The sequence below is a fragment of the Narcine bancroftii genome, chromosome 13, assembly GCF_036971445.1.
Source record: "Narcine bancroftii isolate sNarBan1 chromosome 13, sNarBan1.hap1, whole genome shotgun sequence".
Lineage (NCBI taxonomy): Eukaryota > Metazoa > Chordata > Chondrichthyes > Torpediniformes > Narcinidae > Narcine > Narcine bancroftii.
In genome coordinates, this window is record NC_091481.1 from 43,556,929 (window position 1) to 43,577,031 (window position 20,103).

General features: G+C 43.6%; 1 protein-coding gene across 1 annotated transcript in view; it reads right to left on the bottom strand.

Moving 5' to 3' along the window:
• Positions 1-20,103, bottom strand: part of cfap54 (cilia and flagella associated protein 54) — a 1,315,566-nt gene that overhangs the window by 507,718 nt on the left and 787,745 nt on the right. The window contains exons 7-9 of the mRNA XM_069909968.1: positions 16,448-16,561; positions 16,248-16,349; positions 9,337-9,535 (exon numbers count right to left, since the gene is read on the bottom strand). Of these exons, the coding sequence (XP_069766069.1) occupies positions 9,337-9,535; positions 16,248-16,349; positions 16,448-16,561 (415 nt within the window). The remainder of the gene's footprint in view (positions 1-9,336; positions 9,536-16,247; positions 16,350-16,447; positions 16,562-20,103) is intronic.

The following is a 20,103-nucleotide window of genomic DNA, read 5'->3' on the forward strand; positions in this document are numbered from 1 at the left end:
GGGCTGGCCCGCCCCCTGATGACACTCTCCCCTGGACTCGTCCCCTGTGACCCAGGCCATAAAGGTCGAGCCACCTCTCCCTTCCCTGCACTTCCCTAGCTTGGATCCGGGCCAGCTCAAGTCTTTATGTACAGTAAAGCCTATCGTTCCCCTCATTCTTTGTCCTTGTGATTATTGGGGCAACTGGTAGTGCCCAACAATTTATTGTACATAAATTTTTAACATCTCTGGTAATGGAGAAGTTGCTGTGCCCCGATCGGCTAGAGGTGGATCCCCAGGTCGCAGGTGCATCAGAACTCTTCGAGCAGTGGATCAATTGCTTCAACAACTTTCTGGAGGCCGCTGCTGGAGTGGTCTACTCGGATGAGAAGAGGCTGAAAGTCCTTCAGGCAAGAGTCGGCCAGAGGGACATCAAAGAGGTCACACGACGTAGCAAGAGTAGGAGGAGGCAGAACCTGAGAGCTCCCGGGCTTTTTAAGCAAAATTAGGGTTAAAAACCTAAACGAAATATCAAAAACACCAGGAAAGGGCTTCAGAAAGTATTTACAATACAGAATGACCAAAAAGGGCAAGCTGCTGAGTAAAAATACAAAAGAACTTTCCCCGAAGCAAGAGATGAAGCAAGGTATGCCTCGTGGTGGGAAAAATGGCGGGGCCGACCCGGGGCACGAAGTGGAAGCTGCAATTTCAAACATGAAACTTACCACATGGGAAGAGCAGGACTTCAATGGAAATGGCCAGCAAGTACCTGAAGAAAAATCCCATAAAGCCCTTGGGGATGGGGAAAGGATCAGGTCCCCCCTTTCTCAACGGGACCATCGGACCGGGTGCGCTGGTGGGGAGTGCATGCCCACAAAGAGGTTGGCAGCGCTGAACCCTGCAGACATCGGAGCGGCCCGACAGAAGAGGAACCAGCGAGAAATTGACGTCGGTGCCGACAATAGGGGTGAGTTTAATACTTACCTCTGCCCCAGTAGCCCAGGATCGAGTCCCACAGACCAGCAGGCATCAGTGTCAACGGCGGTGCCGACATGCCAGATAAGCAGGACACAGCATACAGGTGGCATCTTAACACTTTGCTATTGAGAAAGCCGATCTCAAATAACTCAGTTTTGTGAGGACAACTGCCCCTCTAGATAAATTTCTTCCATGGGACACCCACAAGGCATACTTGAGGGGTCAGATAATTGGGTATACAAAGATGGTCAAGAAAAACTCTGTGAGGGAAGTGGAGGAATTGGAAAAGGACATTACCCAATTAAAGAAAGATTTTCAGGAATCAGGCCTAGAGGACCATTACAGAGTTCTCACAAATAAGAAATTGGAATATGCTTCAGATGTATAGTATGGAAAAGGCTATTATGAGGATGAGACAACAATATTATGAGTTGGGGGAGAGAGCTCTTAAGGTACTCGCGTGGCAGTTGAGGGCAGAACAAGCCTCGAGAACAATTAATGCGATACGAATGGGGAATGGCCAGATTTTGTACAAACGAAAGGAAATTAATGAGATCTTCAGGGAATTTTATATAAATCTGAATTGTCTGTGGACATTAATCAAGAGGACAAGTTCCTAGCCAGATTAGACCTCCCCTGCATGAGCCCAAAGGATCAGGCAGGATTAGATCTTGCTTTTACTGAGGAAGAACAAAGTAAAGCATTGAGTGCACTGCAAACAGGCAATTCTCCGGGGGAGGACGGGTTCCCGCCTGAGTTCTATCGAGGATTTAAGGACTTATTAATGCCTCTGTATATGGAGGTGATAGACCAGGCTAGGGAAACAAGGTCCCTGCAGGAATCTTTTGCAGTGGCGATTGTTACGACAATTTTGAAGAAGGGTAAAGATCCACTTATGCTCTCTTCCTTTAGGCCAATTTCTCTGCTGAATACCGATTACAAGATCCTAGCCAAAGCTCTGGCAAATAGATTGGCATTGCATTTGCTGAAATTGATAAACAAGGATCAGACAGGCTTTGTGCAGGGAAGGCAGGCAGCAGATAAGATTGTTGAGTGTTATGCATCTGGCACAATCTAGAAATGAGAAGGGTTTGGCCATCTCCTTGGATGCAGAAAGTGGGAATTTTTATCCAAGGTGCTGGAGAACACAGGGCTGGGACCAATTTTTTTAAACTGGGTTAGGGCGCTATACCACGCGCCAAAGGCGAAAATTGTAACCAATGGGCAGATCTCTTCAGCCTTCCCACTTACCAGATCTAGTACACAAAGGTGCCCACTCTCACCAGCTCTCTTTGTGCTGGCAATGGAACTTTTTGCAGAAGCCATTCATCAGGATCCAGCCATCAAAGGTTATAGAGTGGGACAGGAGGAATACAAAATTAATTTGTTTGCTGTTGACGTACTGATATATTTGACAGACCCTGCAACTTCTCTGCCTAGTCTGCACGAGGTACTGGAGGACTATGGGGAACTGTCTGGGTCTCAGATCAATTGGGATAAGAGTGAGGTGATGCTACTGATAATTTGTGCTCTTATTCATTTCCTTAATGTTAATGTGCGTTATTTTTATTGACACTGTAGTATGAATGAATCATTTAGTTTTATAGGTGGGGGCGGAATGGGGTGGGTAATGACGTGGGCTTGTATGTACGGTCATAGAGAAAGGAGTACATATACATGTATATGAGATTGTGAACTGCCATCGTTGGCAGGACGTGGCATATGGCTGTACAGGCCTGTGTGAAAAATTATAAATATCCAAAAAAAGAGTCAGCCAGAGGGTTACCAGGCCATCAGAAGCTGCACGACCTACACTGAGGACTGAGGTGATGGCTGAGCTACGGGCGCTATACAAGCCCAAAATCAACAAGGTCTACTCCAGTTATCTCCTGGCGTCCAGAAAACACCAGCCTGGTGAGTCAGTTGAAGAGTTCGTCTGAGCCCTGATCACATTGGGAAAGGTCTTTTTGGGGAACCAGTGCGTGGAGGACCTGGTCCTGGATGCTTGCGTGTCAGGGTTGAGGTCAGACTATATCCGACAATGTCTTCTTGAGGATCAATTCCCATTGAAACAGGTGATCCAACTGGCCAGGACCTTAGACTCGGCCCAGTGCCACGCAGTGTCGATTGCAGGCAGAAGCAGGCCTATCCAGTATGCGCCGCCACGAGGGCTGCCATCCTGGAAGTCGGTGTCAGGGACGGCTGACCCCACTGTGGCTTCATTGGCATCAGGATCCTCGAGGTGCAACTTCTGTGGGCAGGCAAGACATCCACGACGTTTATGCCCCGCGATAGGATCTACCTGCTCGGGCTGCAGGAAAAAGGGCCACCATCAACGAATTGGCAGGTCCAGAACCCCATCCCAAAACAGCGCGGCATGTATGGCTGAGGAGCTTCCGGTGCCGGCCACGTGTGCAGTAAGGAGGGCACCATTTTACCCACTCCCACCTCCATCCTCTACGCAGCAGCAACTCACTTCCACCCCCGACGATGTCACTTCTGTCTTCTTCATCGACGTTGGCAGTGTGGTCAACATGGAGGCCGCTATTTTGGACATCGGGCCTCCCCACCGACGACAAAGACGACACACCCATTCTGGTATCGATCACCTTGAACCAAGCACTCACCCGATCACGAACTCCATGATGCAGATTGAGGTGAATGGGCACAAATCAAACTGCCTCTTTGATAGTGGCAGTATCGAAAGTTTTATTCACCCTGAGGTGGCCTGTAGACTCTCGATTCCCATTTGGGCGATGACTGGATCCGTGTCGATGGCGGCGAAAGACCAGCGGACTTGTATCCGGGGGTACACTGTGGTGTCTCTGACCATGGGTGAGTGGAATGTTATAATGATTTTATGTTGTTGGTCATGCCTCAGTTCTGCACACTGATCCTCCTGCGCCTCGACTTTCGAGTCAGTTCAGGAGCAGGATGATGGCATTCGGGGGCCTCCAGCTGCTGCTCACTGTTTGCAACCCACAGCTTGCAGACCACACCCACCCCCCAATCAAGCACCCAGCCTCCAGCATCGACCTACAGCTTCACCACTCTGCGAGTGGCCCCTCCATCACTTCGCAAACCTCACCCCGATCGCCACCGAAAGCCGATCGCCACCAAGAGCAGGCGCTACACCACTGAGGATATAGCGTTTACCCGGGTCGAGGTTCAGCGACTCTTGGTGGAGGGGATCATCGCCCCTAGTTCCAGCCCCTGGAGGGAACAGGTCCTCGTGGTCAGAGGGACAGGCAAGCCTCAGATGGTGATTGATTATAGTCAAACCATTAACCGCTTCACCCAGTTGGATGCGTACCCTCTACCCCGGATAGCCGACTTGGTCAACAAGGTCGCATAATAGAGTTTTTTTGACTATTGACCTCAAGTTAGCCTATTATCAACTTCCCCTTTGCCCGAGCGATCAGCTCTACACGGGTTTTGGGCCAATGGCAGACTTTTTCACTTCCTGTAGGTGCCTTTTGGTGTTACTAACGGTGTCTCTGCTTTTCAGAGGGTCATGGATCGGATGGTGGAAGAGCCTTCCCATATCTTGACAATCTCACTATCTGCAGCCACAACCAGCAGGACCACGACACGAACTTCCCAAAGTTCTTATGTACAGCCAAGTCTCTCAACTTGACGTACAATAAGGACAAGTGTATGATCAACACAGACTGCCTGGCCCTTCTCGGATGCATCATGGTAGATGGTGTCATTGCCCTGGACCCTGACTGCATGTGACTCCTTATGGAGCTCCCAGTCTCAAACACCCTAAAAGCGCTGAAGATATGCCTGGGGCTGTTTTCCTATTATGCACAATGGGTGCCTAATTACACCAATAAAGCCCACCCCCGATTAATTCGACAACTTTCCCATTATCGGCAGAAGCCCAAGCTGCATTCTACCAGATCCAAGGATTTGGAGGCAGTGCAGAGGATGTTCACGAGGTTGAGTCTGGATATGAGGGGATTAGCCTATGAGGAGACATCGAGTCGCCTTGGTCTATACTTGTTGAAATTCAGAAGAATGAGAGGGGATCTTATTGAAACTTATGAAAGAGATAAGGCAGGAATGCTGTTTCTACTGGTAGATAAGACTATAGGGGACATTGTCTCAAGATTGGGGGAGTAAATTTGGGATGGAGATGAGCTGGAACTGATTTTCCAAGGATGTAGTGAATATGTGGGATTCCTTGCCCACGGAAATAGTAGAGGCTGCCTCATCTAATACATTTAAGACACTGCAGAGTAAGGAAATTAAGTGTCGATGGGAACAGGTAGATAGGTGGAGCCGAGTTCATGGTCAGATCAGCCATGACATTATTGCATGTGGAAACAGGCTCAACAGGTCAGACTGACTCCTGCTCCAATTTCTTCTGTACTTAGCAACCTGCCAAAACTTTGTTTCGTCTAGATGCATTAAAATTTCTGTGGTTTCACGAATCAATATAACAATGCTTCTCGCTGTCATTGAGTACTGTTTGGACACTGGATTAGAATCAAGACTGTGCCTTTTATTATTAAATGTCTTGATATGTTTTTTCAATAATGATTTCCATGTGAGGGCTGTATAGAATGCAAAAGTGATTTACTCAAACAAAGATAAACAGAATCTAAAAATAAAATCAATAAAGTATTGCCCATCATCCACACTTTCCTTCCTTCAGCACCCCACCCCATTTTCTTCATTCCTCCTGTCTGAGAGTATCTTTCTCAGCCTTCTGCCCCATTTCACTGTCACCTCTTAGCTCATTCCTTAACCTCACTCCCCATCCCCTGAGAAGCATTCACCTGTCACCTGCATGCCCCTTCCCTACCTTCTTATTTGGGCATTCCTGACGAAGGGCTCAGCCCTGAAACATTGACTGCCAAGGAACTTCTTTGAATTTGCAGTGTGACCTGCTGAGTTCCTCTAGCACTTTTGTGGGTTGCTCCAATTCTGCAGTATCTGCAGACCTTGTAAAATAAGAATCCCCTTGACAACCAGAATCAGATTTTATTGTCATGAACACATCATGAAATTCATTGTTTTACAGCAGCATTAGTGCAAATATTTCTACAAATCACATTTCAAAATTTAAAAAAGTGCAAGAAAAAGAAAGAGACAAAGTGAGGTTCATTCAGGAATCTGATGGCAGAGGGGAAGAAGTGCTGCTGAGTGCTCATTTTCAAGATCCTCTACCTTTTTCCTGATAGTAGTAGAGTGAAGAAGGCATGGCCTGGGTAGTGGGGGTCTTTGAGGATGGAGGCTGATTTCTTAAGACACCACCTCTTATAGTTAGCCTCAATGGAGTGAAGACTGATACCCATGATGTCGCAGGCCAAGTTAACAATCCTTAGGAGTTTTTCTTGACCTGAGCACTGACACTTTCGAACCAGACACTGATACAACCAGCCAGAATGCTCTCCAAGGTACACCTGTACAAGTTTTCAAGAGTTATCTTTCTTCGTGATTGCATTTACATGGAGTCTCCAGGACAGATCCTCAGGGATGTTGACATCCAGTAATTTGAAGTTCTTGATCTTCTCCACAGCTGACTCCTCGATGATGACTGGTTCATGTTCTCCTGATTTCCTTCTGAAGTCCACAATCATCTCCTTGATTTAGCTAATGTTTAAGTGCAAAGTTGTTATTGTGATACCACTTAACTAGCTGATCTATTTCCCTCCTACAAGCTTCCTCATTTGCCATCTGTGATTCTGCCAACAACCGTGGTGTCATTGACAAATTTTAATATAGCATTTGAACTGTGCCTCGCCACACAGTCATGATGCAGTGAGTAGAGGAGAGGGCTAAGCATACCTGTTTTGATCGTCAGTGAGGGGGAGACATTGTTTCCAATTTGTACTGCCTGTCATCTACCAATAAGGAAGTCAAGGATCCAGTTGCAGAGGCTCATGAATTGAGAATATTACATATTCTTTATCTCACACAACAATACAGCACAATACAGGCTCTTCAGCTCACAATGTTGTGCTGACCTTTAGACCCTGCCTCCCACATAACCCTCTGCTTTAAATTCCTCCATATGCTTGTATAGTTCTCTCTTGAAATTCACCAATGAACCTGCCTCCACCACTGACCCAGGTAATGTATTCCATGCACCAACCACTATCTGGGTAAAAAAATAACCTTCCTCTAATATCTCCCTTGAACTTCCCACCCATTACCTAAAAGCCATGCCCTCATGTATTGAGCAGTGGTGCCCTGGGAAGAAGGTGCTGGCCATCCACTCTATCTATTTCTCTTACTATCTTGTCTACCTCCATCATTTCTCCTCTCATCTTCCTCTTCAAACAGTAAAGCCCTAACTCCCTTAATCTCTGCTCATAATGCATAATCAACCTGGTAAATCTCCTCTGCACCCTTTCCAGCGCTTCCATGTCTTTCCTATAATGAGGTGCCAGAACTGGACCTTCACAGAGAAGAAACACTTGGTTATGAATCTGTAAGGGCCATCTACTGCATCTGGTGCTCTCGTTGTGGCCTCTTCTACATCAGGGAAACTGAACACAGGCTGGGAAATCGCTTAAATGAGCTCCTCAACTCTGTCCGTTGTAATAACAGGATCTCCCAGTGACGAAACATTTCAATTTACCACCCCATTCCCAATCTGACATGTCTGCCCATGTCTCACACACTGCTAGACGAAGACCACCCGCAAAATGGAGAAACAATACCTCATATTCAGTCTGAAGACCCTCCAACTGCATACCATTGACATCAACTTCTCTGGTTCCCCCGCCCCCCCCCCCACTATCTCTATTTCTTCTTTCCTCTAGCTCTCTGTCTCCTTTCATCTGGATCTGCATTCACAGAGCCACCCTCTTCCCTGATCAATTCTCACTCTTCTGCTCCTGTCCTATCCATGTCCAATTATCATCTTTTGTCTGTTAGTCTGTGGTCCTCCCCTGCCTTTCCTTTCCTACTCCCCAGCCTTTTAATTCTCTCTCTCCCTCGGTGTTCCCTTTTTCCTCCATCTCCTTTCACAGAGGCAATATCAATTTTTACCCATCCTCTCACCTGTCCTCTTATCATATCCAATGAACCTCTTTTGTCTGTTGGTCTGTACTCCCCCTCCCATCCTTCCCTTTTCCCCCAGTCATCTATAGAGATGCCTGTCACTCCTTTTTTTATTCATACCTTGAGGAAGGGCTCAGACCCAAAACGTTGGTAATATACAGTATTTTTATCTCCCGTGGATGCTGTAAGACTGGCTGAGTTTCTCCATCATCACTGTATTTTCACGATAATCACAGCAGCTGCAGACCTTCATGTCTCACTTCTTTTGAGTTAGGCTCAGGCCTGAATCATCAATTATGGATAAGGTGGTGAAGAAAGCTTATGGTATGCTGGCCTTTATAAATCAGAGCATTGAGTCTAGGAGCTGAGAAGTTATGTTAAAATTGTACAAGGCATTAGTGAGGGCAAACTTAGAGTATTATGTAGTTTTGGTCACCAAAGTATAGGGAAGATGTCAACAATTTGGAGAGAGTGCAGAGAAGATTTACTAGAATATTGCTGGGGTTACAGGATTTAAGTTCTTGTGAAAGGTTAGGTTTATCTTTGGAGCGTAGAAGGTTGAGAGAGGATTTGATTGAGGTATTCAAAATTATTCGGGGTATAGGTAGAGTGGACATGGAGAGACTTCTTTCTTTATGTAAGGAAATTTACAAATGAGAGGCTATGAGCTTAGAATTAGGGGGCAAAAGTTTAGAGGAAACATGAGGGGAGACTTCTTTACTCAGAGTGGTGGGTGTGTGAAGTGGTGGAGACAGGCTCGATATTAGCATTAAAGGAAATGTTGGACATGTATATGGACGGGATAGGAGTGGAGGGTCACAGGTTGAGTGTAGGTCAGTGGAGTTAGGTGGGAGAAAATGTTCAGCATGGACTAGAAGGACCGAGTTGGCCTGTTTCTATGCTGTAATTGTTATATGGTTTATCTCCTATGGATGGTGCGAGACCTGCTGAGTTCGTCCAGCATTTCTGTTTTTTCACTGTAATCACTGTGTCTGCAAACTTTTGTGTATAACTCCATGACCATCAACACTCACCTCTGCTGTTAATTCATCCACCTTAGTGTGACAAAGAACTTATCAAACTACAATTCTGTTCTTTATAATAACTATTATAATGATACAGGTTAAACAAAAATAGTGCACAATATAGTATATAGTTATATACCATCCATCGTTATATATAGTATATAGTTATATACCATCCATCGTTACATATAGTATATAGTTATATACCATCCATTGTTATATATAGTATATAGTTATATACCATCCATTGTTATATATAGTATATAGTTATATACCATCCATTGTTATATATAGTATATAGTTATATGCCATCCATAGTTATATAAAAACCCACCTGAAAGGAGTAGCAAGCCTGCCAGGAAAAGTTCCATTGTCACATCAAGTATTTCTTGCTCAGCTGGGAAAGGCGGCTTTGTCTGAAGAACACGTCGATTACCACATGACAAAGTTTCTGAAATGGCAAGGAACTGGGCTGCACTGCCACTAAACATTTCCACCAGCAGAAATTCAGTGGCATTGTGTGGCCAGGGTTGCTGGAGGATATTAAAGAAGAAGATCAGTCCAGAAGAAGGCAACAAGATAATAGCTCGATTGTAAAATTAATTGTGATTTATGTGGAGTTAAGAAATAATTATTTGGTAAGCCATCAAGCTTGTCAGAGAGTATGCTCATACTTCAGGAATTTTAATTTAAATTTTGACAGACATACAGCACAGTAGGCCTTTCCCGGCTCATGAGCCCATGTCACCTTCTTCCACCCAATTGACCTATAATTCCTGTACCTTTTGAAGGGTGGGAGGAAATGGGAGCACCCACTCAGACATAGGGAGAATGTACAACCTCCTGACAGATTTGAACCCAGGTCACTGGCATTGTAACAGTAGTCTAGTAGAATGTACTCTCTTTAGTACAAATACTATTCTTGAGCCACATATAATCCATCCATTTGCAGAATGGAAAGCAGTCCTTACTCTGCTTTCACCTCCAAACATCTGACTACTTCATCTCTCTACTTCCTATTTCTCAATGAGACAACTATCCTTGCAGGGTGAGTGATAGAGGTGGGTTTTAAACCCAATTGGTGGGAAAGAATGGAGAGTATCTTGGATGCCATGACCTTGGGTTCACTGCTGGAATGGACAGGGGGCTGTGTGGTTAGGAAACTCAGGAGGCAAGCCACTGGAGGAGGTGGCAGGATCCACTGACATTCGATGCCTCTGAAGGGTCTCTCTTTTGCTTCCCCTTCTTGTCTCAATAGTAGTACTAGACTAGAGGAATCTCTTTATGTTCAATTACAAGGAAAACAAAATTGCACATTTTGTGCACATGATAATTAAGGAAATTAAAATTGGCAAAATTGTATGTGGAAGCTGGTGGTTGAGTAAATGAGTCTGGAAAGCAGAAACTAAAGACAGAAGAAAAAAACATTTAGACAGTGTTTAATTCTTCATATTTTAAATGCAATGATAAGAAATGGGGACAAATAAAAAGATCAGAGCTAACGAGGAAGAAGCCATTTTTGCAATGTAGCATATAAATGGACAGGAGGGTCTGTTACTGTGCCATATGATTCTGAACATTCTTGGTCGCAGGATGATCTCAATGGGCTGGTTAAATAGGCACAAAATGACAAATAGAATTCATTCCAGAGAAGTGTAAACTCATGCATCAGGTAAAAGGCAAATAAAGCAAAGTAACAGATGATAAATATTCAAACATAATAACTGTAAACAAACAGAAGGATTTTAAGTGCATGCCCACAGGTGCCTGAAGCTAAATTCTTACAGGGCTGGGAAGGGTAAATGCTAAGAGGATGTTTCCTCTCACGGGAGAGTTCAGAACCAGAAAGAAACAATTTCTTCTCTCGTTGCTTTGGAATCCAGCCTCGGAAAGTGGTTACAGCAGAGTTCTGTGTATATTTAAGGCCGATTTCTAACCAACAACAGAATCAAGGGATAGGGAAAGGACAGCAAAATGGACCTGAAGAATGTTGGGATTTGTATTGATCCTACTGAATGTCTGAACAGGCTGAAGTGGACCACTTCTTTTGGTATTATGGCCAAACAAGTAGCTACAAGTACAAAGGTGGCAAAATGTATTTATTGGTCAGGGCATAAAATACAAGGGCAGAAGGTCATGCAAAACATCATTTATGCCACAGTTAAATTTTGTGTGTAGTCCTCATCACCATTACCGCTTGAAGGATATGATTACATTAAAGAGGCTAATGTGAAAATTTACCAGAACTTTTCCAAGGCCAGAGAATTGCAGTTTATGATGCTTTAGAACTACTCCCTGTAACTTATGTCAGCAAGTGGAGGAAGAGAAGGATGTGCATACAAATGTATGGGAGCAGACAAAAGAGCTTCAGTCACTTGGGCCATTGGGATCTTTTCTGGTGCAAAGGTGATCTGTAAACAAGTGATGGGTTACAATTGAACTGAAGTGGGAACCAATATCCTTGCTGGAGGGGGGTATTCGGTTATGTATTTGAATGAATTTAAACTGAAGCAGGGGACTCTGCAGTTGAGAAAAATTAAACAATTGTTGAGGGTAGAGAAAGCAAATCTAATCAGTAGGATAGGCAGGGGCAGGGCAGGGCAGGGAGTATAAAAGGTCCACACAGGCAAAGCAGCTGAACTCAGTGCATGGATCAGCGAGAGATTGTGTTATTACAGCCATTATGAAAACATGGTTGAGAGATGGGCAGGACTAAGAGCTCATTGCTCTAGGGTACCAATGATTCCAGTGTGACAGGAGATGGAGTTAAGGGAGGAGGGATAGTGACATTATTTATTGGGGAGAACATTATGGCAGTACTTTATGAAGATATCTTGGGTGGGTGGGGGAAACAACCTGCGAGGATAGGAAAGGGGTGATCAATTTGGTAGGAATATGCTAATAGTTCCACAATAGTCATCGGGAATTAGAGGAGCAAATTTGTTGGGAATTCATGGATAGGGTTAATCTTAAAGTCCCTGATATTAACTGTGCTTGGGGATTTGATGTGGCAGAATTTCTTAAAGGTGTTCAGAAGAGTTTCCTGAAGCAATATGTAGATGGTCCACATGGAGAAGGGGCTACTCTCAATCACCTCTTAAGAAGGAAGATTAGAAGGGTTAAAGGGCCTGAGCTGTAATGTCCTATAGTTCTATAATGATAGCATAGTGTCAGAGAGGGAGCATGATGGGACCAGTGGCCTTAATTCTATTAAATAGTAATGTTTGAGGTACTTGAATGAGCAGAACACAAAAGGAAATAAAAGCAGTTAAGTGGATTTCATGGAGTTTGGAATGATGGTCAACATAGACGTGGGCATAAGGATCCATTTCGATGCTGTACAATTCTGTGACTCGATGAATCTGATCAGTTTGGGAGTTTTGTTTGGAACAATGGAAGGGGAAGAGTTCACTTGTGCATGTAAAATTATGAAAGTCCAAGACAAACTAAAAAGTGTGATTGACAGAGCAATCAGTAACTGATGAATAGCTGGATGCATCACAATGTGGTTCAGGAGCTGCTCTGCTCAAGATCAGTAGCTACATAAGGTAGAGAATACAGCTCAGAACATAATGCAAACTTCCCTCCCCCTCCAAGAACTCCATCTACGTCTCTAATTTAGAAAAAGCATCCAACATACTGAAAAACACTACACGCTCTTGTCCCTCATCCCATTGGGGTCAAGCTTCAAAGAATGTGAAAACACTTATCAACAAACTTAGAGATGGTTTCTTCCCTGCACCCATCAGGCTCCTGAATGAAGCCCACAACAACATTATTATGCTGCCCTGCTTCATGCACATTGATCTTCCTTTCCATTGTAATCCTACACTGTAAATTGTGAACTTTGGCTGTAACAATGTTAGAGATAACCTACTTATCTAATTGCAGAAGAATCCTTCTCACTGCACTTGGAATTTTGTGACAAATAAACTTAAACATATCAAAAATGTAGTTGTGTGAGCACTTGAAGATCCCATATTAGAGTCAAACAGCATAAAAACAGACCCCTCAGCCGAGTTTTCCCATGCCAACCAAAATGTCTCACCCACTCCCACCTGCCAGCATATGGCCCATATTTCTCTAAACCCATCTTATGTACGTAGCCATCCAAATGTTTCTTAAAAGTTGCAAAGGAAACTGCCTCAGCCACCTCCTCTAGTTTCATGAACCCACCACCCTCTGTAAAAAAAAAGTTAACCCTCAGGTACCTATTAAATCTCTTCCCCTTCAACTTAAATAGGTGTTCTGGCTACCTATTCCCCTGCTCCAAGCAAAAGACTTTCAATGTTCTCCCACTCTATTCATCTCATGATTTTCTACACCACTATGACATCACCACTCACCCTGCCGCACTTCAAAGCCCCTGTTTGTTCAACCACCCCCTATAGTTCAGGCCAACGTGCCCTGGTAACAGCCTCATAAATTTTCTCTGCACTCCCTCCAGCTTGACAACATCTTTCCAATCTTGACCAAAACTGAACACAATACTCCAAATGTGACCTCATCAATGCCTTATACAACTGCAACATCTGTATTCAATTGTGTGACAATGATGGCCAATGTGCTGAAAGCCTTTTGACCACCCTATCTACCTGTGACACTATTTTCAAGGTACTATGTATCTGTAGTCCTTGATCCCTCTGCTCTTTTACACGCTCCAGATATATAAATAACATTCACTATGTTGCTACTAATCAAATTAGACTATTTTGGATTCATAATGACCAAAGAAGATAGATCAAGAGATGTAACAATAGAAAAATGTAGGAAGAAAAATCTTCTCCCATCTGAGAGCAAGAGAAAAAAGTTCTAAAACAGGGACTTTTCCATGACCACACTGATTAGCTGTAAAGGAGGACATTTGTGCTCATACCAAGACAATGGAATGGCTCCCTTAGCTTCAACATAGCTATAGAAAAGGATAAAAACAGTCAAAATGGGAAAGTGCTCATTTGGGGAAGGGCTAATTATGAAGGGATGAGGCAGGAATTAGCAAGAATAAATTGGAAGCAGATGATCAAGGGTGAAATCACAGAAGTAATGTAGAGGAAGTTTAGGGACCATTTGTGCAGGGCTCAAGATGGGACTGTCCCAGTGGGACAGGGAAAAGAGAGTAGGAAAAGGGAACCAAGGCTGATGAAACAGGTCAGACAACTAGTCAAGAGGAAGAAGGAAGCAGGAAGGGATCATGAGAAGTATATTGTAGCCAGGAAAGAGCTTAAGAAAGGATTTAGGAGACATCAAAGGGATCATGAGAAAGCCTTGGCATGTAGAATTAAGGAGAACCCCAAGGCGTTTTATGTGTATGTGAAGAACAGAAGGATAACAAGAATGAAAGTAGGGCCACTAAAGGATAAAGGAGACAATATGTACCTGGAGGCAGAGAAGGTTGGGGAGGTCCTAAATGAATACTTTGCGTCAGTATTCACAAGAGAAAAGGACCTTGATCACAGTGAGGTCAAAATTGAACAGCCCTGTGTGCTGGACAGTGTGGAGATTAAGGAAGCAGAAGTGTTGGATCTTTTTATAAATATCGATTGATGTCCCCGAGTCCAAACGCAATATACCCCAGGCTTCTGTGGGGTGAGGGAAGAAATAGCTGGAGTAGTGGCTATGATCTTTGAATCCTCTTTGGCCACAGGGGAGATGCTAGAAGATTGGAGAATGGCAAACGTAGTCCCCTTGTTTAAAAAAAGGAAATAGGGAGAATCCTCGGAATTACAGACCAATTAGTCTTGCAACAGTAGCGTGAAAACTGTTCAAGAGGATTCTTAAGGATAGGATCTATGAGCATTTGGAGAAGTACAGTCTACTCAGGGAAAATCAGCATGGCTTTGTGTTCATGCCTGACGAGTCTAATTAAGTTTTTTGAGGAGGTAACAAAAGAAATTGATGAAGGTAGGGCAGTAGATGTGGTCTACATAGATTTTACCAAGACATTTGACAAGGCCCCCCATGAGAGACAACCAGAAAGTCATGAGGCATGGAATTAGTGGAATCTTGGCTGTGTGGATAAATAATTGGCTTGTATGAAGAAAGGAGAGAGTAGTAGTGGAAGGAAACCATTCTGCCTGGAAGTTGGTGACTAGTGGAGTGCCGCAAGGATCTGTTCTGGGACCCCTGCTCTTTGTGATTTTTTTATAAATGACCTGGATGAAGAGGAGGAAGGATGAGTCAGTTAGTTTGCATATGACACGAATGTTGGAAGAGTTATGGATGGAGCTGAGATGGGTAGAAAAGTGGCAGATGGATTTCAATCCAGATAAGTGTGAGGTGATGCATTTTGGAAGGACAAACCAGAAGGCTGAGTACAGGGTTAATGGTCAGCTACTTAAGAGTGTGGATAAACAGAGGAACCTTGGGGTTCAAATCCATACATCCCTCAAGGTTGCTACACAGGTTGATAGGATAGTTAAGAAAGCCTATGGGATGCTGGGCTTCATTAATGGGGGGAGGGGTTAAATTCAGGTCATGTTACAACTCCACAAATCTTTGTTAAGACCTTATTGTGTTCAATTCTGGTCACCTCATTATAGAAAGGATGTGGAAACTACAGAGAGGGTGCTGAGGAGATTTACCAGAATGTTACCTGGATTGAGAAACAAGTCTTATGAGACAAGGTTAGCAGAGCTGTGGCTTTTATCTTTGGAGCATCGAAGGATGAGAGGACACTTGATAGAGGTCTACAAGGTTATGATAGCCAGCACCTGCTTCCCAGGGCAGGACCAGCAAATCCTAGAGTACACACGTACAAAATTAAGGGAGGGAAGTTTAGGGGAGACATCAGGGGTAAGATTTTTTTTAATGCAGTGAGTTGTGGGTGCCTTGATTGCCTTGCTGGTGATGGTGGTGGAGGCTGAAACATTGGGGAGTCTCTTAGACAGACACATGGATGAAAGAAAAATAGAGGGTTATGGGATAGGAGGAGATTTAGTGCTTTTTTTTTAAAAGAATGAATATATGGGTCAGCACAACATCTAGGGGTGAAGGGCCTGTACTGTGCTGATTGATCTATGTTTTATGGCTCATTGTTTCACAGTCACTCTTTAAATGTTAAGAACCATCAATGCGAAAGCTTTATCTTTAATAAAAAATGATTGCTAGAGATCAAAGAAACACCTGTGTGAAAATAAACCTCCCAAATCATTTATGCAGAACAACTTGAGACCATCACAACGACATATTCCTCAAACAAACTATGGTTAAACATAAAAAAAATGTTCCAGTTAATTAAAAACTTACATTTTGCATCTCCTTGTAGTTTGTTTTCAATTTAGGTCGCAAAATACCTTTTGGTTTTCTTCTACTTTCAAAAACTGTTCTTTTAAAAATCATTACAGATACCTAAAATAAGCAATACAGTTTCAATCCAAATGTATTTTTCCCTAAACATGGAAAATGCCAAGGTTCATTAGAAGTTTTATTTTGCCACATCAGGGTACCTTGACAGTGACCTCCCGAAATGTTTTGATAGTCTCAGGACTTTGAGGAGAAGAGCTCATCATTTCCAACTGGCTTAATTCACTGATCTTCCCTAAAGCACGGCGAGCAAATGTCTAGTTGAAGATAGTAAAGAAACATTAATATGCTGAATGGAGGATTTCTCTGCTAATTCAAATGATGATCCTGTCAATGAAGATGATGAGGCAATACTTGATAAGGGTTCTCATAAACAACAAACTAGAACGTTTTGTTAAAAGTAACGACAATTTAAGACATTTCGTAGAATGCAAACAAGATTGGAAAATATGTATGAGATTAAATTAGAAAATGAAATACAAAACAATTCAAAATTATATTTCAATGTTAAAACTTCAATAAAATGAATATTAGAGCAAGAGAGACTGTTAAGTTGGTAGTAATTATGCCATTAAAACTCTTTCAATGCATACAACAAAAGATTAACATTTTCAGCAGTAACATTGAGAATAGTTCAATTCCTCACATTCTCATTAGATCACTGAGAACACATGGATTAAAACTATGATGACTAATGGTGTTGGAAAAGATCACTGACTCCATTTTCAGATGTCTGCATTTAACTGCAAGAGAAAACTTTAGAAACTACCATCAATTCCAGAGTTAGTGAGGTTAGAAAATAGGAGAATAATGCAACTTAACACATGGCTAAAGATATCATACAGGAAGGAGGGCTTCAGGTTTCTGGATCATTGGGCTCTCTTCCAGGGAAGAGGGAACCTGTTCTGAGAGGACAGTTTGCATCTGAGCAGGAGGGGGACTAATATCCTTGTGGGAAGGTTTGCTAATGCTGTTCGGGTGAGTTAAACTAGATTTGCAAGGGGATTGGAACCAGAGTGCCAGAGCAGATAGAGGGGTGGAAGAGGAAAATTATGTTGCCTCAGAAGTCAAAGGGTTGGGCGTGGTGGAAATTATATTTCAAAGCAAAAAGAATTGTAGGAAAGATAGACAAGCTTAAGTGTATTAGCACGTGGAAGTGTGTGTGTGTGTGTGTGTGTGTGTATTAGCACATGGAAGTGTGTGTGTATTAGCAGGTGGAAGTGAGTGTGTGTGTGTATTAGCACGTGGAAGTTTGTGTGTGTGTTAGCACGTGGAACTCTGTGTGTGTGTGTGTTAGCACGTGGAACTGTGTGTGTGTATGTTAGAACATGGAAATGTGTGTGCGTGTGTGTGTTAGCATGTAAAATTCTGTGTTTGTGTGTGTGTTAGCACGTGCAATTGTGTGTGTGTGTGTTAGCACGTGGAACTCTGTGTGTGTGTATGTGTGTGTGTTAGCACGTGGAACTGTGTATGTGTGTGTTAGCACGTGGAACAGTGTGTGTGTTAGCAAGTGGAACTGTGTGTGTGTGTTAGCAGGAGGAACTGTGTGTGTTAGCACGTGGAACTCTATGTGTGTGTGTTAGCATGTGTAACTCTGTGTCTGTGTGTGTGTTAGCACGTGGAACTCTGGGTGTGTGTGTGTGTTAGCACATGGAACTCTGTGTGTGTGTGTTAGCACGTGGAACTGTGAGTGTGTGTGTTAGCACGTGGAACTGTGTCTGTGTGTGTGTGTTAGCATGTGGAACTCTGTGTGTGTGTGTGTGTTAGCACATGGAACTCTGTGTGTGTGTGTGTTAGCATGTGGAACTGTGTGTGTGTGTTAGCATGTGGAATTCTGTGTGTGTGTGTGTTAGCACGTGGAACTGTCTGTGTGTCTTAGCACGAGGAACTGTGTGTGTGTTAGCATGTGTGTGTGTGTGTTATCAAGTGGAACACTGTGTGTGTGTGTGTGTGTGTTAGCACATGGAACACTGTGCATGTGTGTGTGTGTGTGTGTTAGCACATGGAAATCTGTGTGTGTGTGTGTGTGTTAGCATGTGGAACTGTGTGTGTGTGTGTTAGCATGTGGAATTCTGTGTGTGTGTGTGTGTTGGCACGTGGAACTGTCTGTATGTCTTAGCATGAGGAACTGTGTGTGTGTTAGCATGTGTGTGTGTGATATCAAGTGGAACACTGTGTGTGTTAGCACGTGGAACTCTGTGTCTGTGTGTGTGTGTTAGCACGTGGAACTCTGTGTGTGTGTGTGTTAGCATGTGGAACTATGTGTGTGTGTGTTAGAATGTGGAATTCTGTGTGTGTGTGTGTGTTAGCACGTGGAACTGTCTGTGTGTCTTAGCACGAGGAACTGTGTGTGTGTTAGCATGTGTGTGTGTTATCAAGTGGAACACTGTGTGTATGTGTGTGTTAGCACATGGAACACGTGGAAATCTGTGCGTGTTACCCGTGGAACTGTTTGTTTTTGTGTGTGTTAGCATGTGGAATTCTGTGTGTGTCTGTGAGCACGTGGAATTCTTTGTGTGTGTGTATGTGTGTGTGTGTTAGCACGTGGAATTCAGTGTGTGTGTGTGTTAGAATGTGGAATTCTGTGTATGTGTGTGTGTTAGCACATGGAACACTATGTGTGTGTGCATGCGTGTGTGTGTTAGCACATGGAACTCTGTGTGTGTGTGTGTGTGTGTGTTAGCACTTGGAATTGTGTGTGTGTGTGTGTTAGCATGTGGAATTCTGAGTGTGTGTTAGCATGTGGTATTCTGTCTGTGTGTTTCTGTGCGTGTTAGCATGTGGAATTCAGTGTGTGTGTGTATGTGTGTGTGTAATTCAGTGTGTGTATGTGTTAGAATATGGAATTCTGTGTATGTGTGCGTGTTGGCACGTGAAACTCTGTGTGTGTGTGTTAGCACGTGGAACTCTGTGTATGTGTGTGTGTGTTAACATGTGGAACTCTGTGTTTGTGTGTGTGTTATCCCATGGAATTCTGTGTCTGTGTGTGTGTGTGTGTGTGTGTGTGTGTGTGTGTTAGCATGTGGAATTCTGTGTGTGTGTTTGTGTGTTAGCACGTGGAATTCTGTGTGTGTGTGTGTGTGTGTGTGTGTGTGTGTGTTAGCACATGGAACTGTGTGTGCATTAGCATGTGGAACTGTGTGTGTGTATTAGCAAGTGGAACTGTCTCAGTGTGTGTGTATTAGCACAAGGAACTCTGTGTGTGTATGTGTGTGTGTGTGTGTGTGTATGTGTGTGTGTGTATGTCTTAGCACATGGAACTCTGTGTGTGTGTTAGCACTTGGAACTCTGTGTGTGTGTGTGTGTGTGTGTGTGTGTGTGTGTGTGTGTGTGTGTGTGTGTGTGTTAGCAGGTGGAACTCTGTGTGTGTGTGTGTTGGCACGTGGAACTGTGTATGTGTTAGCACGTGGAACTCTGTGTGTGTGTTTTAGCACATGGAACTCTGTGTGTGTGTGTGTGTTAGCACGTGGAATTCAGTGTGTGTTAGCATGTGTAACTCTGAGTGCGTGTTAGCACGTGTATCTGTGTGTGTGTGTGTGTTAGCACGTGGAACACTTTGTGTGTGTTGTTAGCACATGGAACTCTGTGTGTGCTTGTCTGTGTTAGGACGTGGAACTGTGTGTATGTGTGTAATAGCAAGTGGAACTGTGTGTGTATGTGTGTGTGTGTATTAGCACGTGGAACTCTGTGTGTGTGTGTGTTTGTGTGTGTGTTTGCCTCTGGAACAATGTGTGTGTGTTAGCACGTGGAAATCTGTGTGTGTGTGTGTTAGCACTTGGAACTCTGTGTGTGTGTGTGT